The 24,675-nt window shown below is 36.1% G+C and overlaps 1 protein-coding gene across 1 annotated transcript; it reads left to right on the top strand.

Moving 5' to 3' along the window:
• Nucleotides 1-140: 140 nt before the first annotated feature.
• On the top strand, nt 141-23,614 carry ppp1cc (protein phosphatase 1, catalytic subunit, gamma isozyme). The gene is made up of 7 exons (XM_081366562.1): nt 141-407; nt 11,672-11,803; nt 12,592-12,822; nt 14,232-14,336; nt 18,733-18,956; nt 20,334-20,468; nt 21,485-23,614. The coding sequence occupies exons 1-7, from the start codon at nt 353-355 to the stop codon at nt 21,572-21,574; spliced, it is 972 nt and encodes a 323-aa protein (XP_081222688.1). The 5' UTR covers nt 141-352; the 3' UTR covers nt 21,575-23,614.
• Nucleotides 23,615-24,675: the final 1,061 nt, after the last annotated feature.

The following is a 24,675-nucleotide window of genomic DNA, read 5'->3' as shown; positions in this document are numbered from 1 at the left end:
TATATAACTAAAAGTATTTCATACCAATTAACATTCAACGTCACACATTATTGTGAAAGTCGGCTTTGCTCCCTCCCATTTCCTCCGCACTATTTCTCCTCACCCGTGCAGCTGTGCTGTATTCATCCGCGCGCCGGTTTACAGCAGCTGTGCTGTTGCTGAATGTGCTGTAATGTGTGTCCTTCCGCAGAGCCGGTGAGCCCCCGCCGCAGCACGCGCGTCTGACGGCCCGCTCAAACCCGCGATTTGTTACCTTTTGTGTAATAAATCTGTTTATTTGTAATCGGAGTACTTTTATTTGTCGTTTCTGGTGTGTTTTGAGTGGTGGCGTTTGTGTTTTATTCGGCTAGTCATGGCTGACATCGACAAACTCAACATAGACAGCATCATTCAGCGCCTTCTCGAGGGTAAGTTTCACATCAAGCAACGGCTAATTCTAACAATGAGGTAAATAATTACAAAATCGTTGTTATTGTAGTATATGAATATGTATATGTCTGATTAGTCCGCTCTCTGGCTCGTATTTAGAGCTGTCGAGCTGAGCTAACAGGGTTAGCTGAGCGTTAGCTCCTCATTGACATCAGTGGCTGTGTGTCAAACACACGATGTACACTACAGTGTCTGTAACGTTAGTTCTCAGCATAGACGACATTATGGCGCGTTTGCGAATTTGGAGTTCTGAATACGAGGCATTTTCAGAATTATGCCATAAAGCTCAGTCTATATGCTGTGATTTGAGCCAGTACGTGTTGTGTTAATGTTAGTTCGCCCAAAAAATTAAATGATACTGTCATCATTTACTCACCCTCAAATTTTCCAAACCTGTATGAGTTTGTTTCTTCTGTTGAACACAAAAGAAGATATTATGAAGAATATGGGAAACAAAACAACATTGACTTCCATTGTATGGAAGAAAAAAAAAGTATTATGAAAGTAAAGCAACTTTTTGGTTACAAATATTCTTTAAAACATCTTCCTTTGTGTCCAACTGAAGAAAGATATTTACGTTATACAGGTTCGAAACAACTTTAGGGCGAGTAAATGACTCGATGGACTTGGTGACTCGCTTTAAGGCATCGTTAAATCGTTAAAAACAACACTAAAGTGATATTAAACAGATTTGACCATGTAGAAGTCTGGAAAGAGTCATTTCCAGGCCTAAGTTCATGTGTTTTTGCCAGTTTAGTTCAGCTGTTATTGCTCTTTTAGAGTGTAATCTTAAAAACTAAACTCAGTTATCATATAGGATATAAAATTCTAATAAGAACATTATAATTGTGTGTTTGAGACATGGATCTTAATGGTGAAACTTGTTTTTGTAATCAGGCTCTCAAAAATTTGGATTTATCGTTCAATATATCGGTTATCGGCTTTCAAATATAAAGAGTTATCGGTATCGGCCAAAATTTTCATATCGATGTATCCCTGGTAATCTCTTGTAAAATGACTTTAAACAACTCTTTATGCAGTAATCTCAAACATCTGGAAAATTAATTTAGTGAAAAACTAAATTAGTTTTTAAATATAAAAACTAAGATAGTTTAAATATCTCAGAAATGACAGACACTATAAACTCTCTCGAGTTCTGCATTATATTTTGTTTCTATTGCAAGTCTAGGCCTATAGTTTTATTATACAACTGTTTCATAATGTTATTGCTTTATTGTGTGCAATGCATTATAATAAAGCAGTAAATACAAAGAATCAGCGAGTGAACCCTGTGATTATGCAATAACGTTATTGTTTTTTTGTATACAGTACAATACTTGATTCATGAAAATATGTATTTACATAACACTACTCACTGCTTGTGCTTGTGCTTTATATCAATCAGGGAACACTTTTGTCCTCTTAGGATTTTTTTCATGCAGAACAAAAAAGCTGTGAAATTGGTGGAAAGGTTATTTTTACTGATTATAAACATTGTTTTGCATGAGTTTTTGACATTGTAAAATAGAAATGTTGTTCATAATTATAATTTAACACACAAACATGGATTTTTATAATTCACCTGCATTAAAGAATCATTTTGCAAATCAATCAATAAGCAGTAATAATAATAATCGTAATATAATCTTATTTTGATCGCATTAATTGCACAGTCGGAATAAATAAAGTCACGTGTAATTGGAGTGAATTGTTCAAATATGATTGATATTTAGGCTAATTTGGATTGTAAGGGCTGGATTAAACCGTATCTAATCCATTTGATAGTGTACATTTGATCGGATTGATTGTTTTTTTTTAACTCTTTGAGAAATGTCGCTGCTTATTAAAAGTGTGGGCGAGTTACGTATAGGACTATAGTGCTCATTCTCAAATAAGAATACAGATTTATGATCTTTACAGATATGCACATTTAACAATTCATCTTGTATCCTACAGTTATTCACCATGGTTATGTAATTATGTGTTTTTATTTAGTTCAGTAACTTAATTTAAATGATTCACTGGCTAATTATCGCTTGCTGTGAAATTTGGACATAAAGATCATGAAATATTATTTCTGACGCATGGTATACAATTCTGCTAATAATCCCAGATAATATATGTTCATATTTAATATTTCCTACATAATTACATATAGAAATTCTTAGGTCAGTTAATGTTATATCGCTCATGCCTTGTGAAGTAAGTAACCATAAACATTACAGTTCACGTCTGCAGTAACAATTAATTCACAGACATGAAACTAAACTTTTACGAACAAGTCATGACTTGACACTTTACACCAACTTTTAAAAAATGTTAAAATACTAAAGTACCAAATTTACTAAATTAAATTAAATTAACCAATAATTTTAAGTCTAATTCAATACTGAAAATATATTTTCTAAAAAATACTAAAAAAATATTAGATTTTAAAATGCTACATAAATACTGGGGATGCACGATATATCGGCCACCATATCGGTTTCGGCCGATACATGTTCATTTTTAATATTATCATTATCGGTCCGATATATTAGAGCCGATAAATAATGTATTATTTCCTTCAGATGCGCACTGTTCAACATGATGATTATGAATTGCTTGAAATATGATTGAAATCACTTCAAAAAAGGAAAACACAGTTCAGTGCAACATGTGCAGCGCAAGTCTGTCATATCGGCTACATAACATTATCATGAGAACATCATAATCGTGTGTTTGAGACGTGGATTTTACTGGTGAGACTTTTGCTTTAGTAATCAGGCTCTCAAAAATTATATAAAAATTTGGATTTAGATTTATCGGCAGATATATCGGTTATTGGCTTTCAAATAAAAAATGATGTATCGGTATCGGCCAAAATGTTCATGGGTGCATCGCTAGCGTAAGATTTACAGGGTGAATCCTTGAAAGTTTGTGAATCTTGAATTTTATTTTGTGCAAGAAGTTTTCTGTAAAAAATTCTGTATGATTCCCTCCGCTCCGCTAATGTGTTATTTCACCAACACTTCGTGGCTTATTCGCTTGCCTGATTTACGCTAGTTACGCGCATTTACGCGTTACGTTCAGTGTGTCCCGCGTGAGGTTCTGTGTGTTGTGCGTTTCCCTGACGTTCACTCTCGCACGAAACTACTGCGATGGAACCTCAACGTTTGTTGTTGGACACAATAAGTGTGTCTCCACAGTAAGTCCTTGAGTTTGAGGGTGTTGGACCTGGAAAGTCCTTGAAAGATGCTTGACTTTGAGGCTAACCGAGGTGTGGGAACTCTGGGTTTAGTCCACGCCTGGATGTGTGCTAACTCTACGCAGGGTTTCTGCAGCATTATGTCCATCCAGCTGGTACATGTTCCCTAGAAACCTCTCCCTGTTCTTTCCACCTCGTCAGGGTTTATACGGCACCAGACGCTCCGCCTGCGTGTTTATTGCTATACAGCCTAGAAACTGGCGGTGTGTTTAACTGCACCTATATGTGCTCGCGCCGCTGAGTGCTAATGCTGCTGTTCCCTTGGCAGCGTCTCCGTTACGTAACGCCCGGTGCGCTGCCAGGACCCGCCTCGTGTGCTCATCATGGGTGGGGAACCCGAGTTCTGCTCAGTCATGAACTGGATGAAGAGTAGCTCCTCTTCGCACTCATCCCACACCTGATCATGTGCTTTTATTAATTTAGTGTTTTCTATTCAGTGTAATTTGCAGGAAATGCACAGAATCTGTAGTCAGGCAGTATTTTTTTATTACACATTTTGCACATTTACAGCTCAAGAAATGAAACGTGCTCTTACAAAAAAAAGAGAAGGATTACATTTTTTTAAAATCTATTTTTATTTTTTATTGTAATTATGCAAAGACATATTGTGACACTATACATGTGCTTACAAAATAAACAGGACAAATAAACAAACTAACAGCCAACATAAGACAAATTCTGATAATAACTCCTGTGTGTGTGTATATGTATATGTATATATATATATATTAGGGCTGCACGGTACCGGGAAGTAGGGATGGGCGATATGGCCTAAAATCCATATTGCGATATACATTGCAGCCTCTTGCGATAACGATATATATATCACAATATATAAATTATAATAAAACCATTTCAGAACAGGTTACACAGACCTTAAGGAAAGCCAAACAACTGCTAAATGTATTTTTTTTTTTAAGAAAGAAAGAAACGGTGTATGTAGTTTTGAGAACATTTATTGTGCAAAACTGTAACTATACAACATAATGTTGCAGATAAATAAAATTCACATAAACTAGCTGCAGAGACTTTAAGTAGCCCTAATGTTTATATTATGGCTAGCAACTTATGAAACCCCAAATTCAAAATTAGAATGTTGTGAAAAGCTTTTCATAAAGCTGTAAGCCATAATCATCAAAATTATAACAAATAAAGGCTGTTAATATCTCACTTTGCATGTAATGAGTCTATATAGTTTCACCTTTTACTTTTGCACGATATTCAAATTTTTCGAGGCTCACCTGTATACGTCAACTAAAGAAAATGCTTCAAGTATAAAAGTTTATTTACATTAGTGCCATGCCATAGACAGTAAATCGTGCAAAACAGTGCAGAAGGCACCAAATGTAGTTTTAGTTAGGCTATTTTCTTAAAGGACACAAAAGATGCAAAGAGCATAAACAACTGTTGTCTTCTCAGTTAAAAAGCAACACACCAACGAATCTTAAAATCGGGCACACAGAGATGTGTTTACACCAATAACTGTAGATAATAGGTTTACACCACTATTTTGTGAATACGCGCTGGTATTCAGTGACGTTTGTTTTGAGGTGGTAGAGAACAGATTAGTCGTGTGTGTTACCGAACTGTTGCCACACGCACTCTGTATAGTTTGCTGCTGCTCGTCAGACGGCTTAAATCCGAACCAAGTCCAAATAATGGATGTTGCACCGATCTTTTTCACCAGCTCCTCCGCGTTTCGCTTTCAGTCATGTTTACTCAAGATGACGACGAATATGATGCGTTGCAGCCGGGTGCAGCTCGTGGCTCTAAATTTTGCGGGTAGATTGCGTCATCAACGTGCATTATCGCGATAGTGCAATAGAATTAAAATCTCTATCGTAGGCCAGTTTTGTATCGTTTATATCGCATATCGTTTATATCGCCCATTACTACCGGGAAGATATGCGATGTTGTTGTTGAGTATTGCGATAACGATATTTCTTGCGATATAACAGTTCCCTAGAGAAATGCTATTTTTATTTTATTTTTTTATCATTTATATATGTAATGATCATACTAAAATAAATGGGTAGGCTAATAGATATTCTTCTGATCTTCATAAAGTTAACGTTACACATGCAACACTCTCATTAATGGTTGTCTGTGAGACTCTGTTATTGTTACTTGGCTTTAGCAGTTTTGGTAGATTTGGGCTTACACTTTCTGAAGTGTACAGATAGTGATACAGATACAGATATCGCATATACTATTATCACGATAACGATAATTTTTCGATATATTGTGCAGCCCTAGTGATGATCTGATGCAGATATCTAAATCGGGTGGATTATTCTTTTTTTAACAGTGGATTCGGGCGACTCAAAGTGCACCAGATTAATGACTTTATCTTTAAAACATTCAAACTAGGGCTGCACGATTTGGGGAAAATGTCATATTGCGATAATTGAGGTCAATATTGCGATTACGATTGCGCTATGCGATATAATAAACAAATGGTTTCATGAGTCAACTTGCTTGGTTCTCAAGGAAAATAAATGCACACACAGATTAGTGATAATCAGCCTAAAGAAAAAAGTTCTTTAGTCAAGAGCAGTGAGTGTTTTTCTCTGTTCCCTTTGTTCGTGGATGTTTTACACCAGAAACAAACACTGATGTACTATTTTATTTAATACTGTGAAGCTGCTTTGATACAATCTGTATTGTGAAAAGCGCTATATAAATAAAGTTGACTTGACTTGACTTGACTTCTTTGATTAACTTTAGCGACAGATTTATTTTTTATTTTTTTCATTTTAACATGAACAAAACATAATTTACATACAAGAGTACATATAACCATACAGATCAGGGGTAAAGAAAAATAATAATAAAAAAAAAAGCAAAAAAAAAAAAATAGAATAACTTTAGCGACAGATGTAATTAGTGGCTACTGTGTACTGTCCCTTTAAGACCAGCCGCTGTCAGAGACGCGGATCTCACACGCGCTTCATTCTTTCACGAGTCATCACAACTCTTCATGTTCATCATAAGACTACTCTTATGTTATGAAGACACTCAACAAAAATACATTTTGGCATAATTGTGTGTTATTGTTCGTTCAAGCTCGAAAGAGAGCTGTATTCTGTCATGCTGTTTTGTGCGCACGCACGATATTAGCGCGAGTCTTTCTGTGTGTCACAGTCAGACATTCACAGGCAGCGCGTTCATTTTGCCATACATGTGTGTTGTTCGTTCTACCGCTAAAGAGAACTTGATACTGGCGCGAGTCTATCTCTGTGTGTGTGTGTGTGTGTGTGTGTGTGTGTGTGTGTGTGTGTAGGACATTCACAGGCAGCTCGTTCTTTTATGTATTATCGCGCATGAATGGTTTAAAAGCATTTGCATTAATAAGTGCGTTAACAGCTCTAATTTGTTTATTTAATATAAAATCGCAACATTTTGCGTCATATAATCGCGTAGGCTTGACATCGCGATTGCGATTGCGATACGATTAATCGTGCAGCACTAATTCAAACATGACCCCTGACCCCTCTTGAGGTACCGAGGTCCACCCAAAAAATGACCATGGGAAACACAGTAGGCTATATGATGGTATACGAAAAATCCAAGTTAAATTATCTTCTTATTAAAATACATGATGAGGGTTTACCACCTCCGCCTCGTTCTGAAGCAGGAAAACCCTGATGTGGTTTTGTGAGTTCAGTATCGGGATGTGTAACGCATCGTGACATCACTAGTCGTTTAACTTGTGAGTTAACTTGTGTTTGTGTAAATATGTGAGCTCACGTGTGTGTGTGTGTGTGTGTGTGTGTGTGTGTGTGTGTGGAAAGGTGCAGTCTGGAATGTGTGTGTCATTCCAGGGAGGGACACATGCAACACTTCACGTCCACATTCATGATTCATGAAATATACTTATATTATATCATAATATATCATCTTTGGGCTTCATTGATTGTAAAGCTCAAAACTCAGTGGCTTTGCTCCACGTTTAGTGTGTGTTAATCACTCTGAAGTGTGTTTCAGATCCAGCAGGCTGTGTTTTCTCTGTAGTGGAGCTGCTGTGAGGAACAGTGAATCAGAGTCTCGCACTAGCACCGTCACCATGGCCTTAATCCTCCTCATGTGTTGGGGAAGATGCTTGCAAGCTTTTTTAAGGGAGCAATTTGTTTTTTTAATACATGACTAGCAGATTATATAATTTAACAATTCAGAGCAGTGTTTGTCTGTCGGCAAAACAATGAGGATCTCAGTTAAGGTTGACAGCGTTATACTTGAAAACAAAAGACGAATGACAATACTTAAAAAAAACCTCCATTATATTTTATAACTGAATCCCAAACATAGTGAGATCTATCAGTATTTAAAGGGACAGTTCACTCAAAAATGAAAGTTCTGTCATTTTTTTTTTATTGATTTTTTTTTTCTCCGTATCACACATTTTAGTAATCATCATAAATTAGGTATCATTCGAAAGCTTATGAACTCAAAATGCGTAACCATGGAAACGGTACTTTAAATTCTTTTAGCAGGCTCCTCCCCTAGTGGGCGGTGTCAGGTTTCATGTTAGAAAATTTATTTTAACTACTTTATAATCTCAACTTTTATAATCTTGACGAAACGCGTATCATCGGAAAGGTCAGAGTCTCAAGGTTCCATATTTGCTGTTTTCCATATTTTGTGATAGAAATGATTTTTCAGAAACGTATTAATTTGTTACAGGAGAATGCATTAAAAATGAGGAATGTGCTTGACACCTGGTGGCTGGTTTTGGTACCGCGCCTAAACAAAAACTTCAATTTTTGTGATATCAACTTCAAATTTGGAACACAACTTGGTTAGATATACGTCTTTGATTTTAGAGTAAAATTATTTTGTAAAATATATATTTTTATATAAAATAAAAAATGTTTATTTTACACAACTTGGTTAGATATACGTCTTTGATTTTAGAGTAAAATTATTTTGTAAAATATATATTTTTATATAAAATAAAAAATGTTTATTAGTTTGATTTACAGTAAATTTAAAGTTCCATAACTTTTTCAAACCTTAATTTTTTGATGTGCTTTCACTTTACGAGTGTTTTCTCTAAAACAAGACCAAAACATATATTATATTCCAGAGCGTTCTTGAATTACAACCATTTAAGTTTGGATAGTGCATTTTCACATCTGTTATCAAAAAGGGTGGTGACAGTTAAAGGGTTATAAAAGGTTCATATAAACGATGCTCTAACATCAAATATGATGCTTATGGTGCAGATTTTGCCGTCATGACTTTTTGTTTACTATACGCACGAGAACCGGTTGTGTGTGACGTCGTGGCGTTTTCATTATTAGTGAACGATGCCTTTGAGAAAGTTCCAGCTAACGGTGATGAAGAGACTTGACATCATCTCGTGAATAGCGTCTCTCAGCACTCGTTAAAAGAGCCCATTGCTGATTGTTGTGGCTGCTATTATAACTCTTACAGCCCTGTTGTGTGGAGTGTGTGTCAGGCAGTCCTTCGTCTATGTGTGTGTGTGTGTGTGTGTGTGTGTCAGGCAGTCCTTCATCTGTGTGTGTGTGTGTGAGGGTTCGTTCTCATGTAATGAGATTATGCAGGCGGCCAGTGGAAACTCATACGGTGTAAATGACTCATTTATTCCTCTTCTATACCTGTGTGTGTGTGTGTGTGTGTGTGTGTGTGTGTCATACACTTCCGTTCAAAAGTTTGGGATCTGTACGGTATGTTCAATCATATTAGAGTGATTTCTGAAGGATCATGTGACACTGAAGACTGGAGTAATGATGCTGAACATTCAGCTTTGATCACAGGAATAAATTACACTTTACTATATATTCACATAGAAAACAGCTGATTTACATTACAATAATATTTCACAATATTACTGTTTATTTTGTAATTTCAATCAAATAAATGCACTCTTGGTGAGCAGAAGAGACTTCTTTTAAAAACATTAAAAATATTGCAGATCCCAAACTTTTGAACGCTAGTATATATATAGTTCATTCAATCAATTCATACATCCTGGTAATTTTGTAATATTTTATATCATAGAATCTCTATGCTATTTGTGCTGGTTATTCAGTGGAAAATTATTTTGATACTAAATAGTGATTTCTGCACGGTATGTTCCGTCCTCCCACCCTTCCCTAACTCCCAGTAACCAGCAAAACAAGCCTCAGTCCAGAGCTGTGTGCCAGTTGCTCAAACACGGGGTAAAAATAGAAAAGCTGGGCAGTAACAGGCCAGGCTTTGACCGTTCCCTGAGCGCTATAAAAACCAGATCTGAAATCTGCCAACATCGCAAAGCAGGAAAGCGTTGAACAGGGATGATCCGTGTGTTTCCGGGACAGACTGCTTTACACATTAGGGATGAATCCTGTAGGACGCTTTGATCCTGTGCAAGTAGGGCACGTTTGTAGACGAGAAGTGATGCTTTATAACCTAATTCCCCTCCCAGTGCCACTGGGTTGCAGAAATGCCACGATTATCTACATAATGCCACAGTTTTTCCTGCAAGCTCATGTAGTTTGACTGGGTTTGGGTTTGCAACTCTGGAAGCGATTGCTCAACTAACCAGACAATGACATCGATGATGACGCCTGCTGGTTACTGAAGGGTTGGCTGTTTATCAAACATGCACTGATGAACTGAGTTAGGGCTGTGAAATGATTAGTCGTGATTAATCACGTCAAAAAAATGTGTGTTTACTGTGTATAATTATTTTGTATATATAAATACACAAACATGCATGTATATATTTAAGAGAAATGTGTTATTGAGATATAAAATATTTATATATAATATGTGCTATTTATATATAAAATATTAATATTTATATATAATATAAATATATATACAGTATAAACATGCAAATATTTCTTAAATTTATACATGCATGTGTGTGTGTATATATACAAAATAATTATACACCATACACACACATGTAAACACAAACTTTTATTTCAGATGCGATTAATCGTTTCACGACACTAAATTGAATTATTCACATCTATGGTTTTATCTTAGAGCTGTAGTCCGTACTGGAGTTATTACTGTTAACTAAACCCATAAAAGAATATTTTTGTTACTTGAAATAACGTTAACAGGAAAAAAAAATTCGGCTATTTGCCAAAGCAACATTTTCGTTTAGTTTAACTTGAAGCTCTAAAATAACTAAAACTAAAACTGAAAAAGCTATTAATAAAAGCTATACAGATATATATATAAAAAAACTGATAAAAATCACAAAAACAACAATCACTAAAGGAAATGTAAAAATAAACATATTATAAAAACGTATTATAAAAACTATAATAGTATTTAAATGATACTAAAATAATACTAATGTGTACAAGGGACATTAAAACAACATCAGATGCAGTCAAGTCTCCAACACTGAGTGCAATAAACATAATCTAGGGATGCACCGATGTGAAAATGTTGGCCGATACCGATAATTCTTTATATTTGAAAGCCGATAACTGATATATCGGCCCATAAATCTAAATCCACATTTTCATACAATTTGAGAGCCTGATTACAAAAACAAAAGTCTCCCCAGTAAAATCCACGTCTCAAACACACGATTATGATGTTCTCATGATAATGTTATGTAGCCGATATGACAGGCTTGCGCTGCACATGTTGCACTGAACTGTGTTTTCCTTTTTTAAAGTGATTTCAATCATATTTCAAGCAATTCATAATCATCATGTTGAACAGTGCGCATCTGAAGAGTCTCAGCTGAAGGACATAATACATTATTTATCGGCTTTAATATATCAGACAAATTTTATTATCGGGCCGATAACATTAAAAATGAACCGATATCAGCCGATATATCATGCATCCCAAACATAATCACTATTACATAATCGTTTATTGCTTTCTCTTTATGTATTTCTCCAGTCGAGAGGGTCGAAGAGCCGAACTTCTACTCTGGTTAACTCTGTGTGTGTGTGTGTGTGTGTGTGTGTGTGTGTGTGTGTGTGTGTGTGTGTGTGTGTGTGTGTGTGTTTGCAGTGAGAGGATCGAAGCCTGGCAAGAACGTCCAGCTTCAGGAGAACGAGATTCGTGGATTGTGCCTGAAATCCCGTGAGATCTTCCTCAGCCAGCCGATCCTCCTGGAGTTGGAAGCGCCTCTGAAGATCTGCGGTGAGTAACAGTGTAATTGTCTGGTTAGATGAGCAGTCGTTTCTCACACATGTAACCACTTTGATTGCAGTTACATCATGTCATTAAAGGAGTAGTTCACTTCAGAATTAAAGTTTCCTGATTATTTACTCTCCCCAACGGGATCCAAGATGTTCATGTCTTTCTTTCTTCAGTCGAGAAGAAATGAAGGTTTTTGAGGAAAACATCGTGATTACGTAATGTGTGGCGCATCACAGCTAGTGTTAGACCAGCATCTGTGGTTAAAAGTATATAAATATTATTTGTTCTAAAATGTCCGCTGGTGTGTCTAGATAAGACTCTTATTCCTCGGCTGGATCGTGTCGAGACTTTGAAGCTGCACTGAAACTCACATCTGGACCTTCGACCCGTTGGACCCCATTGAAGTCCATTACATGGAGAAAAATCCGGGAGTGTTTTCCTCAAAAACCTTCATTTCTTTTCGACTGAAGAGAGAAAGACGTGAACATCTTGGATGACGTGGGGGAGAGTAAATTATCAGGAAATGTAAATTATGAAGTGAACTACTCCTTTAAATATAATGTTTCTGAAAACGCATCTCTTTAGGCATGTCACAAAGTCTGTGATATTGTATGTGTCTCCGATCGGTTGTGAATTTATTATTATTATTATAATTTTTTTTGCAAATAGTTTTATGTGTTTTATTTGCATGTAAGGTGTCCTTGAGTGTCACGTAAGGCGCCTATAAATAAACGTATTAAATAGTAATTTTTGATCGCTCAGTAAATGAGACGCTCTGCTCCCGACAGGCGACATCCACGGCCAGTACTACGACCTGCTCCGGCTCTTTGAGTACGGAGGATACCCACCGGAGAGCAACTACCTGTTCCTGGGAGACTATGTGGACCGAGGGAAGCAGTCTCTGGAGACCATCTGCCTCCTGCTGGCGTACAAGATCAAATACCCGGAGAACTTCTTCCTGTTGAGGGGGAACCATGAGTGCGCCTCCATCAACCGCATCTACGGCTTCTACGACGAGTGTGAGTGAGCTGGACATGCGGCCATGATTGGAGTCGTAAATCAGGAATCCTGAATGTCAGAATTTGGCAGAGTTTGGATGACTGAATGAAAAGTAGGGCTGTTATTATAATATGGACTAGTGTCTGTGAATATCGAAACACAAAAAGAGTGTTTTATGAATATGAAGTCCGCGTTAATGAGCGCATAAATAAGCATGCATTACGCTCGTGGTGTTTACACTGAAACTCTGATGTCTTCACCACAACTATACGCCAATGGTAAAATAAAAAATAAATAAAAGTTTGGTTTAACTTGAAGAAATTATGACAGAAATATATTATTATTGTACAGAACTAGTCAAAGTAATAAAATTATTAAAACATTATTCTTTAAGGAATATCGATTATTGATTATTATTTATTTTTATTTTTATTTTTTTTTATTGTAGCAGTAAACTTTTGTTGTGTGCAACGTTTCCCAAAAAATAAAAGGAATTGTTGTGCATTTTTGTATTAGTTCATTTGTATTAAACCATTAATCCAGAAAAAAATTCTGAAAAAATAAAAAAATATTTCATTTGGACCTATTATTGAATTTTTTTTAAATAAATGATTAATTCAATTGATTAGACATACCTCCTTCTGGTTGTTGAAATTCAATTACACCATTAAAAAGGAAACCAGAAAAATTAAGATTGAAAACATGGAATTTGGGGAAAATTTTACAAAATTTGGGAACAAATAAAAAGGATTTTGTAGGGCCTTAAGTTTTGTTATCTTTAAATTAATTGTTGAATTAAGTTTCATAATTCTGATATTTATTCAATTTTAATTTATTCAAAAAGGGATCCAGAAAATAGAAAAAAAGCTGAATTTTGGGAAAAAATAAAACAGACAAAATGGAATTTGGGATTCTATAGGGCCCTTCATGTTTTATAAACAAACACACACACACACACACACACACACACACACACACACACACACACACACACACACACACAATCAAAATAATATAATTGCTTTTTGCATTAGCAGAACATTGCTCTACTAATGCAAAATTATATTGCAATTGCATTCCTGATTTAAAGTGTCCAGATTGTGTGCTGTATACTGTAACCCTGCTAAGAAGCCTGATGTTCATGTTAACATGCATCTCCACATGAACAGAAGCAAACGCATAACCTGGTTTGACTGTGTTAATGCCTTTATCTGTAATAGGAGCAAAATGTGCACTTTAAGCAACTATGTGTGACTCTCCCGCCGAGCAGAATTAATTATTGAGCGCTGTTGCAGCTCTGAGTGTGTGTATTTTTAGCAGACTCTGTCCCTGTAGAGTCTTCTTATGCATTTACATTTTAACCACTCAACACTGTACCGTTCATATTTAAATAGACCTCGAAGCTTATGTTTATGGTTGTATGTTTTAGGCAGGAGACGCTACAACATCAAGCTCTGGAAGACGTTCACGGACTGCTTCAACTGTCTGCCGATCGCTGCCATCGTCGATGAGAAGATCTTCTGTTGTCACGGAGGTGTGTGTGTGTGTGTGTGTGTTACAGGCGTTCGTAGATAAACCTCCAGATATCCCAGAGAGACTTTCACCTGCTGACTCTTCTGCTACGTGGAGTGTTTATGGTATCCATTAAAGTTCACATATATGTGACTAGGGGTGTGACGGTTAGTATATAACCGACGGTTATAGTTGAACACCTCATTACAACTCTATAACCGCCAAAACCGTGTTATTAAAATATTTTTCACAAACATTTTTTATCATAGAGAATGTTTAAATACTAATTAAAAACAATTGTTAACAGTCTGTGTTATTAATGGTCTACGTCGTTTCCAACTGTATTTGATCCTTTGCCAAGTAGGCTAGCTACCCCCTGACCAACCGCCACTCATTTGAGATAGAAATAAAAGCTATGATATAGTGCCATCATTATGAGATTTATGAAACAAATGAAAAACATTTGCAATAATAAACATTAGCAATAAACATTTGCAATCGGGAGACGTGGTTTTTACCACTTAAGTTTTGCTTTGTAGAAAACCTTTCTTTAAAGCGAATTTCGTTTTGTACAAATTGTATCTTAATTTTAATAAATGTTTCATCAACCAATTGCATGTATTTAATAAAAAGCAAATGTAGGAGACAATATAATAACCGTGACATTAAGGCTCCGATGCGCCACGTTCACTTGCATTGCGTTGTGAAGTTGAACTAGAGCGCATCTCATTGTAAATGAATGAAACTCAGCGTAGGCCTATGCCTCATACATTAGCATTAAATAGCTTTGCTGCTGCATCCTTTCTAGAACAGACCAGGGCTTTCTTGCGGCTCGCATGAGCAGAGCATTGCATCGTCCATAGACCGCAAAACAATCAGCGGATGGCGGGCGGCTGCGGCTTTGAAATCTGGTCAAAAAACGTTGGTGCGGATGATGAGTTTTATGATGCGGTTGCGGATGAACTAATACCCCATCCGCGTATCTCTATCGATAACAACATTGAACACTACACAAATATTAATTTTATTCAAACTAAGTTGTCCTATAACAGACAAACGTCGCAACAATCGTGAACATAAATGGACAACTTTAAAGGAGATTTTCTCAATGTTTAGATTTTTTTGGACCCTCAGATTCCAGATTTTCCAATAGTTGTATCTCAACCAAATATTGTCCTATCATAACAAAGCTTATTTATTCAGCTTTCATGTGATGTATAATCTCAATTTAAAAAAAATGACCCTTGTGACTGGTTTTGTGGTCCAGGGTCACATATTACAAGGACATCTTTGTTAGACACAAAGTCTGATGTCGAGTCCAAGTCATGTCCAATCTTAAATCTGTGTGTTAATCTTTTTCTAGATGTTACAAGTTAGTTTCATAAACGCTGTTGCTGGACATTTAGTTTAAAAAATATATATTTCAAAATATTTTGGGTCGTTATTTAACCCCTTAAGGGTCACCGTACCGTATACGGCACGCCTAACTTTACTTCCCTATATTACTATTTAATCCTAATCTAATTATGACAAACTATATATCGTTGGAAAGTTCTAAGACTCCTAAATAGATATTTAGGACTGTTTTTTTTGTTATAAATTATGTAGGAACATAAATAGATGAATTTATGACAAGAGTGCACCTCAAAAAAATCTACATCATAACAGGCGTTTATGACGTTTGTCACAAAAAGTCGACGCACACACTTTTAATAATTGAAACTTTGGTTTTCATGCTAAAAGTTCATAAAACATTTAATCTAGTATTTGTCAATAAAAAAAAATGTATAAAATAACATTATCCTCTAAAAAGTATAATATACATATTATCCTCTAAAATATAATATTATCTTTTTTATTGCCTTTTTTATTACATCACATATTTTAGTAGTTATCATAAATTAGGTATCATTTGAAAGCTTACGATCTCAGAATTCACCCTGTGTAAACTGTTTTGAAATTGGACATTGTGTTACCATAGAAACGGTACTCTAAATTATTTTATCAGGCTCCTCCCCTTTTAAGCGTCATCATGTTTCATAATTTATGATCAAAATATTTTTTAATCTTGACAAAACACATTGTCAGAAAGGTCTGAGTCTCAAGGTTCCATATTTTGTGACAGAAGTGATATTTGGACAGAAATGTATTAATTTGTTATGGTAGAATGCATACAGTTAAATTCAATGGAATTCAATGACACCCGGTGGCTATTTTTGGTAATACGCCTAAACAAAATCTCATGGGAACTTCCATTTTTGTGATATCAACTTCAAATTTGGAACACAACTTGGTTAGATATATGGCTTTGATTTTATAGTAATTTTTTTGTAAAACATATTTTGTAAAATATATATTTTAAATAAAAGAAAAATATTAAATAAATTATATTTGATTTAATGTAAATTTAAACTTCCATAACTTTTTGATACTTTAATTTTGTGAAGTGCTTTCACTTCAGTAATTTTCTGCATTTTTTTCCCTTTAAAACAAGACCAAACTTGGGTCTATACTCCAAAGCATTCTTGAATTACAACCATTTAAGCTTGAATAGTGCATTTTAATGTCTATTCTCAAAAAGGGGGGTGACAGCTAAGGGGTTAAAGGTATAGCGGAGGATCTTTCCGAATTTTAGATAAGACCCGCCCTCTCTCCACTTTTTGAAAAGTTTGATTGATTCACCAGAATGATTGACAGTTAGGAGGACCAATAGTATAGGCGATCCACCCGGAAGTAAAAAAATCCTCCGCTATACCTTTAAAGATGTCTCTTCTGCTCACCAAGGCTGCGTTTATATGATCAAAAATACAGTAAAAATATAAAATATTATAATGTAAATCATCTGTTTTCTATGTGAATATATAGTAAAGTGTAATTTATTCCTGTGATCAAAGCTGAATGTTCATCATCATTACTCCAGTCTTCAGTGTCACATGATCCTTCAGAAATCACTCTAATATGATGATTTGATGCTCAAGAAACATTTATGATTATTATCAGTGTTGAAAACAGGTCAGATTTTTGTGGAAACATTAATACATTTATTTTTCATGATTCTTTGATGAATAGAAAGTTAAAAAGAACAGCATTTATCTGAAACAGAATCTTTTGTAACATTATAAGTATCTTTACTGTCACTTTTGATCATTTTAATGCGTCCTCGAATGTAAAAACAAACCAACAAAAAACTTAACTGTAAATATAATTTACTGATTTTATAAATTATATACCAGGCAATTAAACCACACAAATGTAACTAAATTGAAAACGGTGTTTATGATTTAAATTAGTATTATTATTGTTTGTTTGAACTGCTTTTCTAAAGTGAGCCGAGCTCCTAATGCTACTGAAATAATTCAAGTTAGTTACTTATTCCTCTACACTGATGATGTTTCTCTGTGTGATAATACATGATGTAAAATGAGCCTGAACATCTGCTTTTGTGTTTACTGAAACTAAATGTTTCGGGTGTGTAATCCTCTGACTTCATCAGTTCATGATGAGCACATTTCTGAGTCAGTGCGAGTCCCAGGCGTATCGCATGCAGTGCCTGAACAGATGCAGCGCTACAAGGCCTCGCTTCTCTTTACAAACTAGGAATGAAAAGTAGGGGTGTAACAATATGTGACCAAAACCAGGCACTTGTCACACGGGTGTATCTGTGGCAATAGCCAACAATACATTTTATGGGTCAAAATTATCTATTTTTCTTTTATGCCAAAAATCATTAGGATATTAAGTAAAGATCATGTTCCATGAAGATATTTAGTAAATTTCCTACCGTAAATATATAAAACATGTATTTGTGTATCAAAAATAAATCATCCACCCGCCCCATAATTTTCTCTGATTTAAGTATCCGCACCCGATGGTCAAATTACAACTATTCTGTGTTACGTGTGATTATAAATGGATGATCGTCACCTTCAACAGCGGATTCGGCGACGGTTGATGCGCGCATCTTTAATGGTATCATAATACACTGATTAATGAGCGCTGCTTTAAAATGAACATTTCTTTAAAACTAAATTTATTTGACAGATTTTCCTTTTCTTAATGGCATAAACAAGCTTTACTCCCTTGAAACTCAAACTGGAATGTCACTATTCCTGTCACTGCGACTTCCCGAACAGGCGCGCACACACATCACTTTTGAAGTAAAATTTTGTGATATCGAATTGAACTGAATCGATGACATGATAATCGTAATCAAACCGAACCGTGAGACCAGTGTCGGTTCACACCCCTAGTGGTCACCATGGGAAAATCTGGTTATTAACTTAGCGGCCGCTAACACAACACCGAAAACCCGTTCATTCGCACAAGAACAGTGTTTGGAGCTCGAGAGCGGGTTTGAAATGGGTTCCAAGTCTTGATGCGTGACGTCTCAAGCCACTGATGTTTCTGCTGTTCCTCAGGTCTGTCTCCAGATCTGCAGTCCATGGAGCAGATCAGGAGGATCATGAGACCCACAGATGTGCCGGATCAGGGTCTCCTGTGTGACCTTCTCTGGTCTGACCCGGATAAGGACGTGTTGGGATGGGGCGAGAACGACCGAGGCGTGTCCTTCACGTTCGGAGCTGAGGTGGTGGCCAAGTTCCTGCACAAACATGACCTGGATCTGATCTGCAGGGCACACCAGGTCAGCCTTCCCTTCAACCCAATCTGACTTCTTCCTTTAGATGAAGGATTCAGACCTTGGAGAGGGTTTGATCAGCTGACAGCAACAGATAACACACTAGAACCCCTCTGAGAAGTGTCGTGAGTTTATCCCCGACTAACCTTAGAGAGACAAAGACAACTAGTCTATTATTAGACCATGACTAGTCCCTGTGCGTGTCAGCCGGTCTTTCGCTGTTACTGGATGTGCAGATCGGCTGGTTCTGCTGGGTGAGTGTGTGTGAGTGTGTGTGTGTGTGTGTGTGTGTGTGTGTGTGTGTGTGTGTGTTTGTGAGTGTCTGAGAGAGTGTCTTGAGTGAGTGTGAGTGTCTGAGTGAGTGAGTGAGTGAGTGTGTGTGTGTGTGTGTGTGTGTGTGTGAGTGAGTGTGTGTGTGTGTTTGTGAGTGTCTGAGAGAGTGAGTGTCTGAGTGTGTGTGTGTGTGTGTGTCTGAGTGAGTGTGTGTGTGTGACTGTGAGTTTGGTTCTGCTGGGCGAGTCTCTCAGTCTCACGTTACATCAACGTCAAGTTATTGGAAAAGTGAAACTGAACCCGAAGCAGAAACGAGCCGACACCTCGACATTGTTCCGTACTTTCAGAGGACTCTCCTTATGTCTGTGTGTGTGTGTGTGTGTGTGTGTGTGTGTGTGTGTTCCCTAAACACTAATCTATATCCACTCATACTGTAATCTAGTGACTCACCAGCGTTCAGCAACACACACACACACACACACACACACTTCAGCACATCTGAAAATAGCATTTAGAGAAACTGATTGTGTGTGGAAAATAAAGTGGTTTTCAGAGTTAGAGTCGAGCTCTCCAGAGCTGTGTATCACAGGAGTCATTTATATCATCAAGTGGCTGTATTGCTCAAAATTAATTTCACTGTAAATAATCACGTGGTCATGACCATATTTATATAATCCAGTGAATCAAATCCATTTATTATTTATATAACCCAATGCATCAAATACTTCATCTCATTTATTATTTGAAGCTTGGACTCGCATCAGAAGATCAGATGATCCTAAACACATCATACTGACCCGTGTGTGTGTGTGTGTGTGTGTGTGTGTGTGTGTGGGAGGGAGAGAGTGTGTGTGTGTGTGTGTGTGTGTGTGAATGAGTGTGTGTTCCCTAAACACTAATCTATATCCACTCATACTGTAATCCAGTGACTCACCAGCGTTCAGCAACACACAAAATAAAGTGGTTTTCAGAGTTGGAGTCGAGCAAGTAGTAATTTAATATCATAAATTAGGTGAATTCTGCATTTCACTGTAAATAATCACGTGGTCATGACCATATTTATATAGCTCCTGTGCAGAGCCTGAGGTTGATCTTGTCTGCTGTGTTTAGGTGGTGGAGGACGGCTACGAGTTCTTCGCCAAGCGTCAGCTGGTCACTCTGTTCTCTGCGCCCAACTATTGTGGAGAGTTCGACAACGCCGGAGCCATGATGAGCGTAGACGAGACACTCATGTGTTCCTTTCAGGTGCGCAAGATCACGTTCTGCTCTCTGAGACTCGTTAAACTCATCTGATGATTGGGTGACGCTGTACAAAGAGGGTCATTTAACTACCTTAACATGAGCTAAGAATGAGCAATACTTCGTCAAAAGATCACGTTCTGCTCTCTGAGACTCGTTAGACTCATCTGATGATTTTAACCTCACTGTTCTCCTTCCAAAATGCTGTTAAACTGCATTTAATATCATTATTATGCATTCAATTTTTATGAAATCATACTATTTGTGAATATTTTGGGTTGCACTTTATTTTTAGGTGTCATTGTTACAGTGTAATTATAAACTCAAGTACTGAGTAATATTAATGAACTACATGTACTTACTATAGGGTTAGGGTTTACTATAGTAAATACACTGTAAAATAAAGTGTTACCATATTTGGTTTTTGGTGATTTTTATTTAAATATGATAATTTTTAAAAAATAATTTTTTTCACATTTTTAGTAGAAATATTTAAATCACAATTTGTATTTGCATGATATTTTGTGTGGTTCCTGATGAAAACAGTTTTACTAATTTATTTAATACACCACAAATCTTTTCACGCAAAATGAACGCTCTAGCCTGTGTGAGATATAGATCTATGAGCTTGATATTAAGTTTATGATAAGTTTTTTCCTTCAGGTCAATCATATATTCGTGGGAAAGAATGAGTTTGAATAAGGAAGGCGATATGTTTGTCATAGTGTCCTTTAAATGGTTGAAGTGCTGACAGCGCTGCTCAGTGGAGTGATCTCTGTGAAGTCAAACATCTAATACCACACATGTCATTTCAGTAAAAAAACGAATAAAATAATGAAAATATTCTTTGATAAGTGCTGATTGTATCCATTGGAATCCAAAAAAGTAGTGCTTAAAGTCCTTGAAAGTCCTGGAATTTCATTTTACAGAATCTGTACAAACCCTGTCATTTACATTCACTTTATGTGTGTATTTTTGTGTTTTTACGGTCTATTGTAACGTGTTCATTTCCTGTCCTGCAGATTTTGAAGCCAGCGGAGAAGAAGAAGCCAAACTCGAGCCGTCCCGTGACTCCACCCAGGAACATGGTCGCCAAACAAGCCAAGAAATGAGGGTCATGTGACCCGTTTGGACTCACAGTCTTCTCGTGAACTTCACTTTAACTCTTTCCCTTTCCTCCGTCTCCGTCCGGAGCGTCTCTGACAGCAGAGAGCTGCTCTTATTTGATTTGAGTGTTTTTAGTTTACTCGGAGCTTTTATCCCCAGTTCAGGATGACGTACATCTCAGTTTGACACAAGCTCCACCCATTGTAAATGTGTGTGTGTGTGTGTGTGTGTGTGTAAAGGAGCTGGGATTTCTGGGATTGTAAATCGACACTCCGCTGATGATTCGATTTGCTCGTTCAAACCACTGTGAACAAATGAGATGTTTCACTCGCTCTGTTTTTACACACCTTCAGTTTCTCTGCAGTTTTCTGTTTTTTTGTCTTGTGAACGTGCCATGAGGTATTCAGTCCGGTTTTAAAAATGCTTTATGATTTTGACATTTTTTATATTCTGATGATTTAAAGAAGAGCGCATGATTTGAGTGTGTTCGTCACGTAACATTTACACTACCAGGTAAAGGTTTGGGTTCGGGAAGAGCTTTAATGTTTTTAATACAAGTCTCTTATGCTCATCAAAACTGCATTTATTTGATTTAAAAATACAAAAAAAAAAATATTGTGAAATATTATTAGAATTATTTAAAATGGCTGTTCTCTGTGAATATAAAGTGAAATGTAATTTATTCCTGTAAATGTTCAGCATCATTACTCCAGTCTTCAGTGTCACATGATCCTTCAGAAATCACTCTAATATGAGGATTTGATGATCAAGAAACATTTATGATTATTATCAGTGTTGAAAACTGTTATTTACACCTTTTATTTCAGGATTATTTGATGAATGGAAAGGTCAAAAGAACAGCATTTATCTGAAATGGAAAGCTTTTGTAACATTAAACACTCCCGGTCAAAAGTTTGGGGTCAGGAAGAATTTTTATTTGAATTTTTGTGGAAAATAAATAAAATAAATAAATACTTTTATTCATCAAGGACACATTAAATTGTTCAAAAGTGACAGTAAAGACATTTATAATGTTACAAAAGATTCTATTTAAAATAAATTCTGTTCTTTTTTAACTTTCAATTCATCAAAGAATCCTGAATAAAAATTGTCCACAACTGTTTCCAACACTGATAATAATCATAAATGTTTCTTGATCATCAAATCCTCATATTAGAGTGATTTCTGAAGGATCATGTGACACTGAAGACTGGAGTAATGATGCTGAACATTCACAGGAATAAATTACACTGTACTGTATATTCACATAGAGAACAGTTATTTCAAATTATAATAACTTTTCACATTTTTACTGTATTTTTTTGTATTTTTAATCAAATAAACGCAGCCTTGGTGAGCAGAATGTTCTTTTAAAAACATTAAAAATCTTCCCGACCCCAAACGTTAGACTGGTGTGTGTCTCAGTTTGTTCTTGTTGACAAGATGCCTTGTTTTCTTCTTCTTCTTCTTCTTCCTCTTCTTCATGACGTGTGTGTGTGTGTGTGTCTCAGACGGACTCTTGTGTTGCATGTGTGTGTGGGACTCGAGGCCTCCAGCATGTCCTCCGAGTACAGTAGCTCCTCATCAGGTAAATCACGTCAGGAAAACTTTCTACAGTGTTTCAGATCAACACAAGCTCACTGTAAATATACACGAGTGTTTTGTTCAGTCTCGGCAATAATTCAGTTTTCCACACTATAAATAATTGTTATACTTGCGAAATAAATCGAAGGGAGAAGGAAACACCATTGCGTTTGTGTTCACTTTTTAATGAATGTTTAATGAAATATAAGACATGATATGATTTTTAACTTTTGTTTTCTTATTTCCACACTATGTAACGTCTAGCGGTTTAAGAGCAACGGTGTGTATCGGTACCGGAAGAGCATTGTTTTGGTTAATAATGTATTAGTAAATGCAGAAAGATTAATAAACACTGTATTAATATTGTTTATCAGTAGTTCATGTTAACAAACAAAACTGTTGTTACCAAGCTTAAGACAAATTAAGGAAAAATTAAAAATGTTTTTAATACATGCACGATATATCGGCTGATATCGGTTCATTTTTTTTGTTATCGGCCCGATAAGAAAATGTGTCTGATATATTAAAGCTGATGATTAATGTATTATGTCCTTCAGCTGAGACTCTTCAGATGCGCACTGTTCAACATGATGGTTTTTAATTTCTTGAAATATGATTGGAATCACTTAAAAACAGGAAAACACAGTTCAGTGCAACATGTGCAGCGCAAGTCTGTCATATCGGCTACATAACATTATCATGAGAACATCATAATCGTGTGTTTGAGACGTGGATTTTACTGGTGAGACTTTTGTTTTTGTAATCAGGCTCTTAAAAATTATATAAAAAAACTTAATTCATCTGCCAATATATCAGTTATTGGCTTTCAGATATAAAGAATTATCGGTTATGGGTTTCGGCCAAAATCTTCATATCGATGCATCCTTAACTTTTAAGAACATAAAATGAATCTGGTCTTAAATCCCCAAAGATAAGATGTTTGATTAATTTAATGGTTGTTGACAACCGAACACTGACTATATGTGCATATTACTTGTGCATATAATGCAGAACATGTGATACTTTTTTTCAGGATTCTTTGAATAAAAAGGTAATGAACAGCATTTGGTTAAAGGGGTGGTTGATTATGATTTGACTTTTCTAACTTTAGTTAGTGTGTAATGTTGCTGTTTGAGCATAAACAACATCTGCAAAGTTACGACGCTCAACGTTCAAAGCAAAAAGAGATATTTGCTTTTAAAGAAAAGGACTACAACAAACGGCTGGTAGAGACTACACCACATTCTTCCTGGGTTAGTGACATCACACACCCTAGAATTTACTAGAATAATGACTAGATAAAAGGCTAAAGGTTTTTTGGACATTTTCAGTGCATGTGTGTGTGTGAGGTAAAAGGACACGAGCTCTTGAAGCTCCGCCCCCTGTGCCGGGAGCAGCAGCTCATTTGCATTTAAAGGAACAGACACAAAAACGGTGCGTTTTTGCTCACCCTCAAAAAGTGACAACTTTAACATGTTATATAACATTATCTGTGGGGTATTCTGAACTAAAACTTCACACA

The sequence above is a fragment of the Scardinius erythrophthalmus genome (genome assembly GCF_964197995.2).
Source record: "Scardinius erythrophthalmus genome assembly, chromosome: 5".
Taxonomy (NCBI): domain Eukaryota; kingdom Metazoa; phylum Chordata; class Actinopteri; order Cypriniformes; family Leuciscidae; genus Scardinius; species Scardinius erythrophthalmus.
Note: the sequence above shows the minus strand (reverse complement) of the source record. Positions and strands in the feature narration are given on the sequence as shown.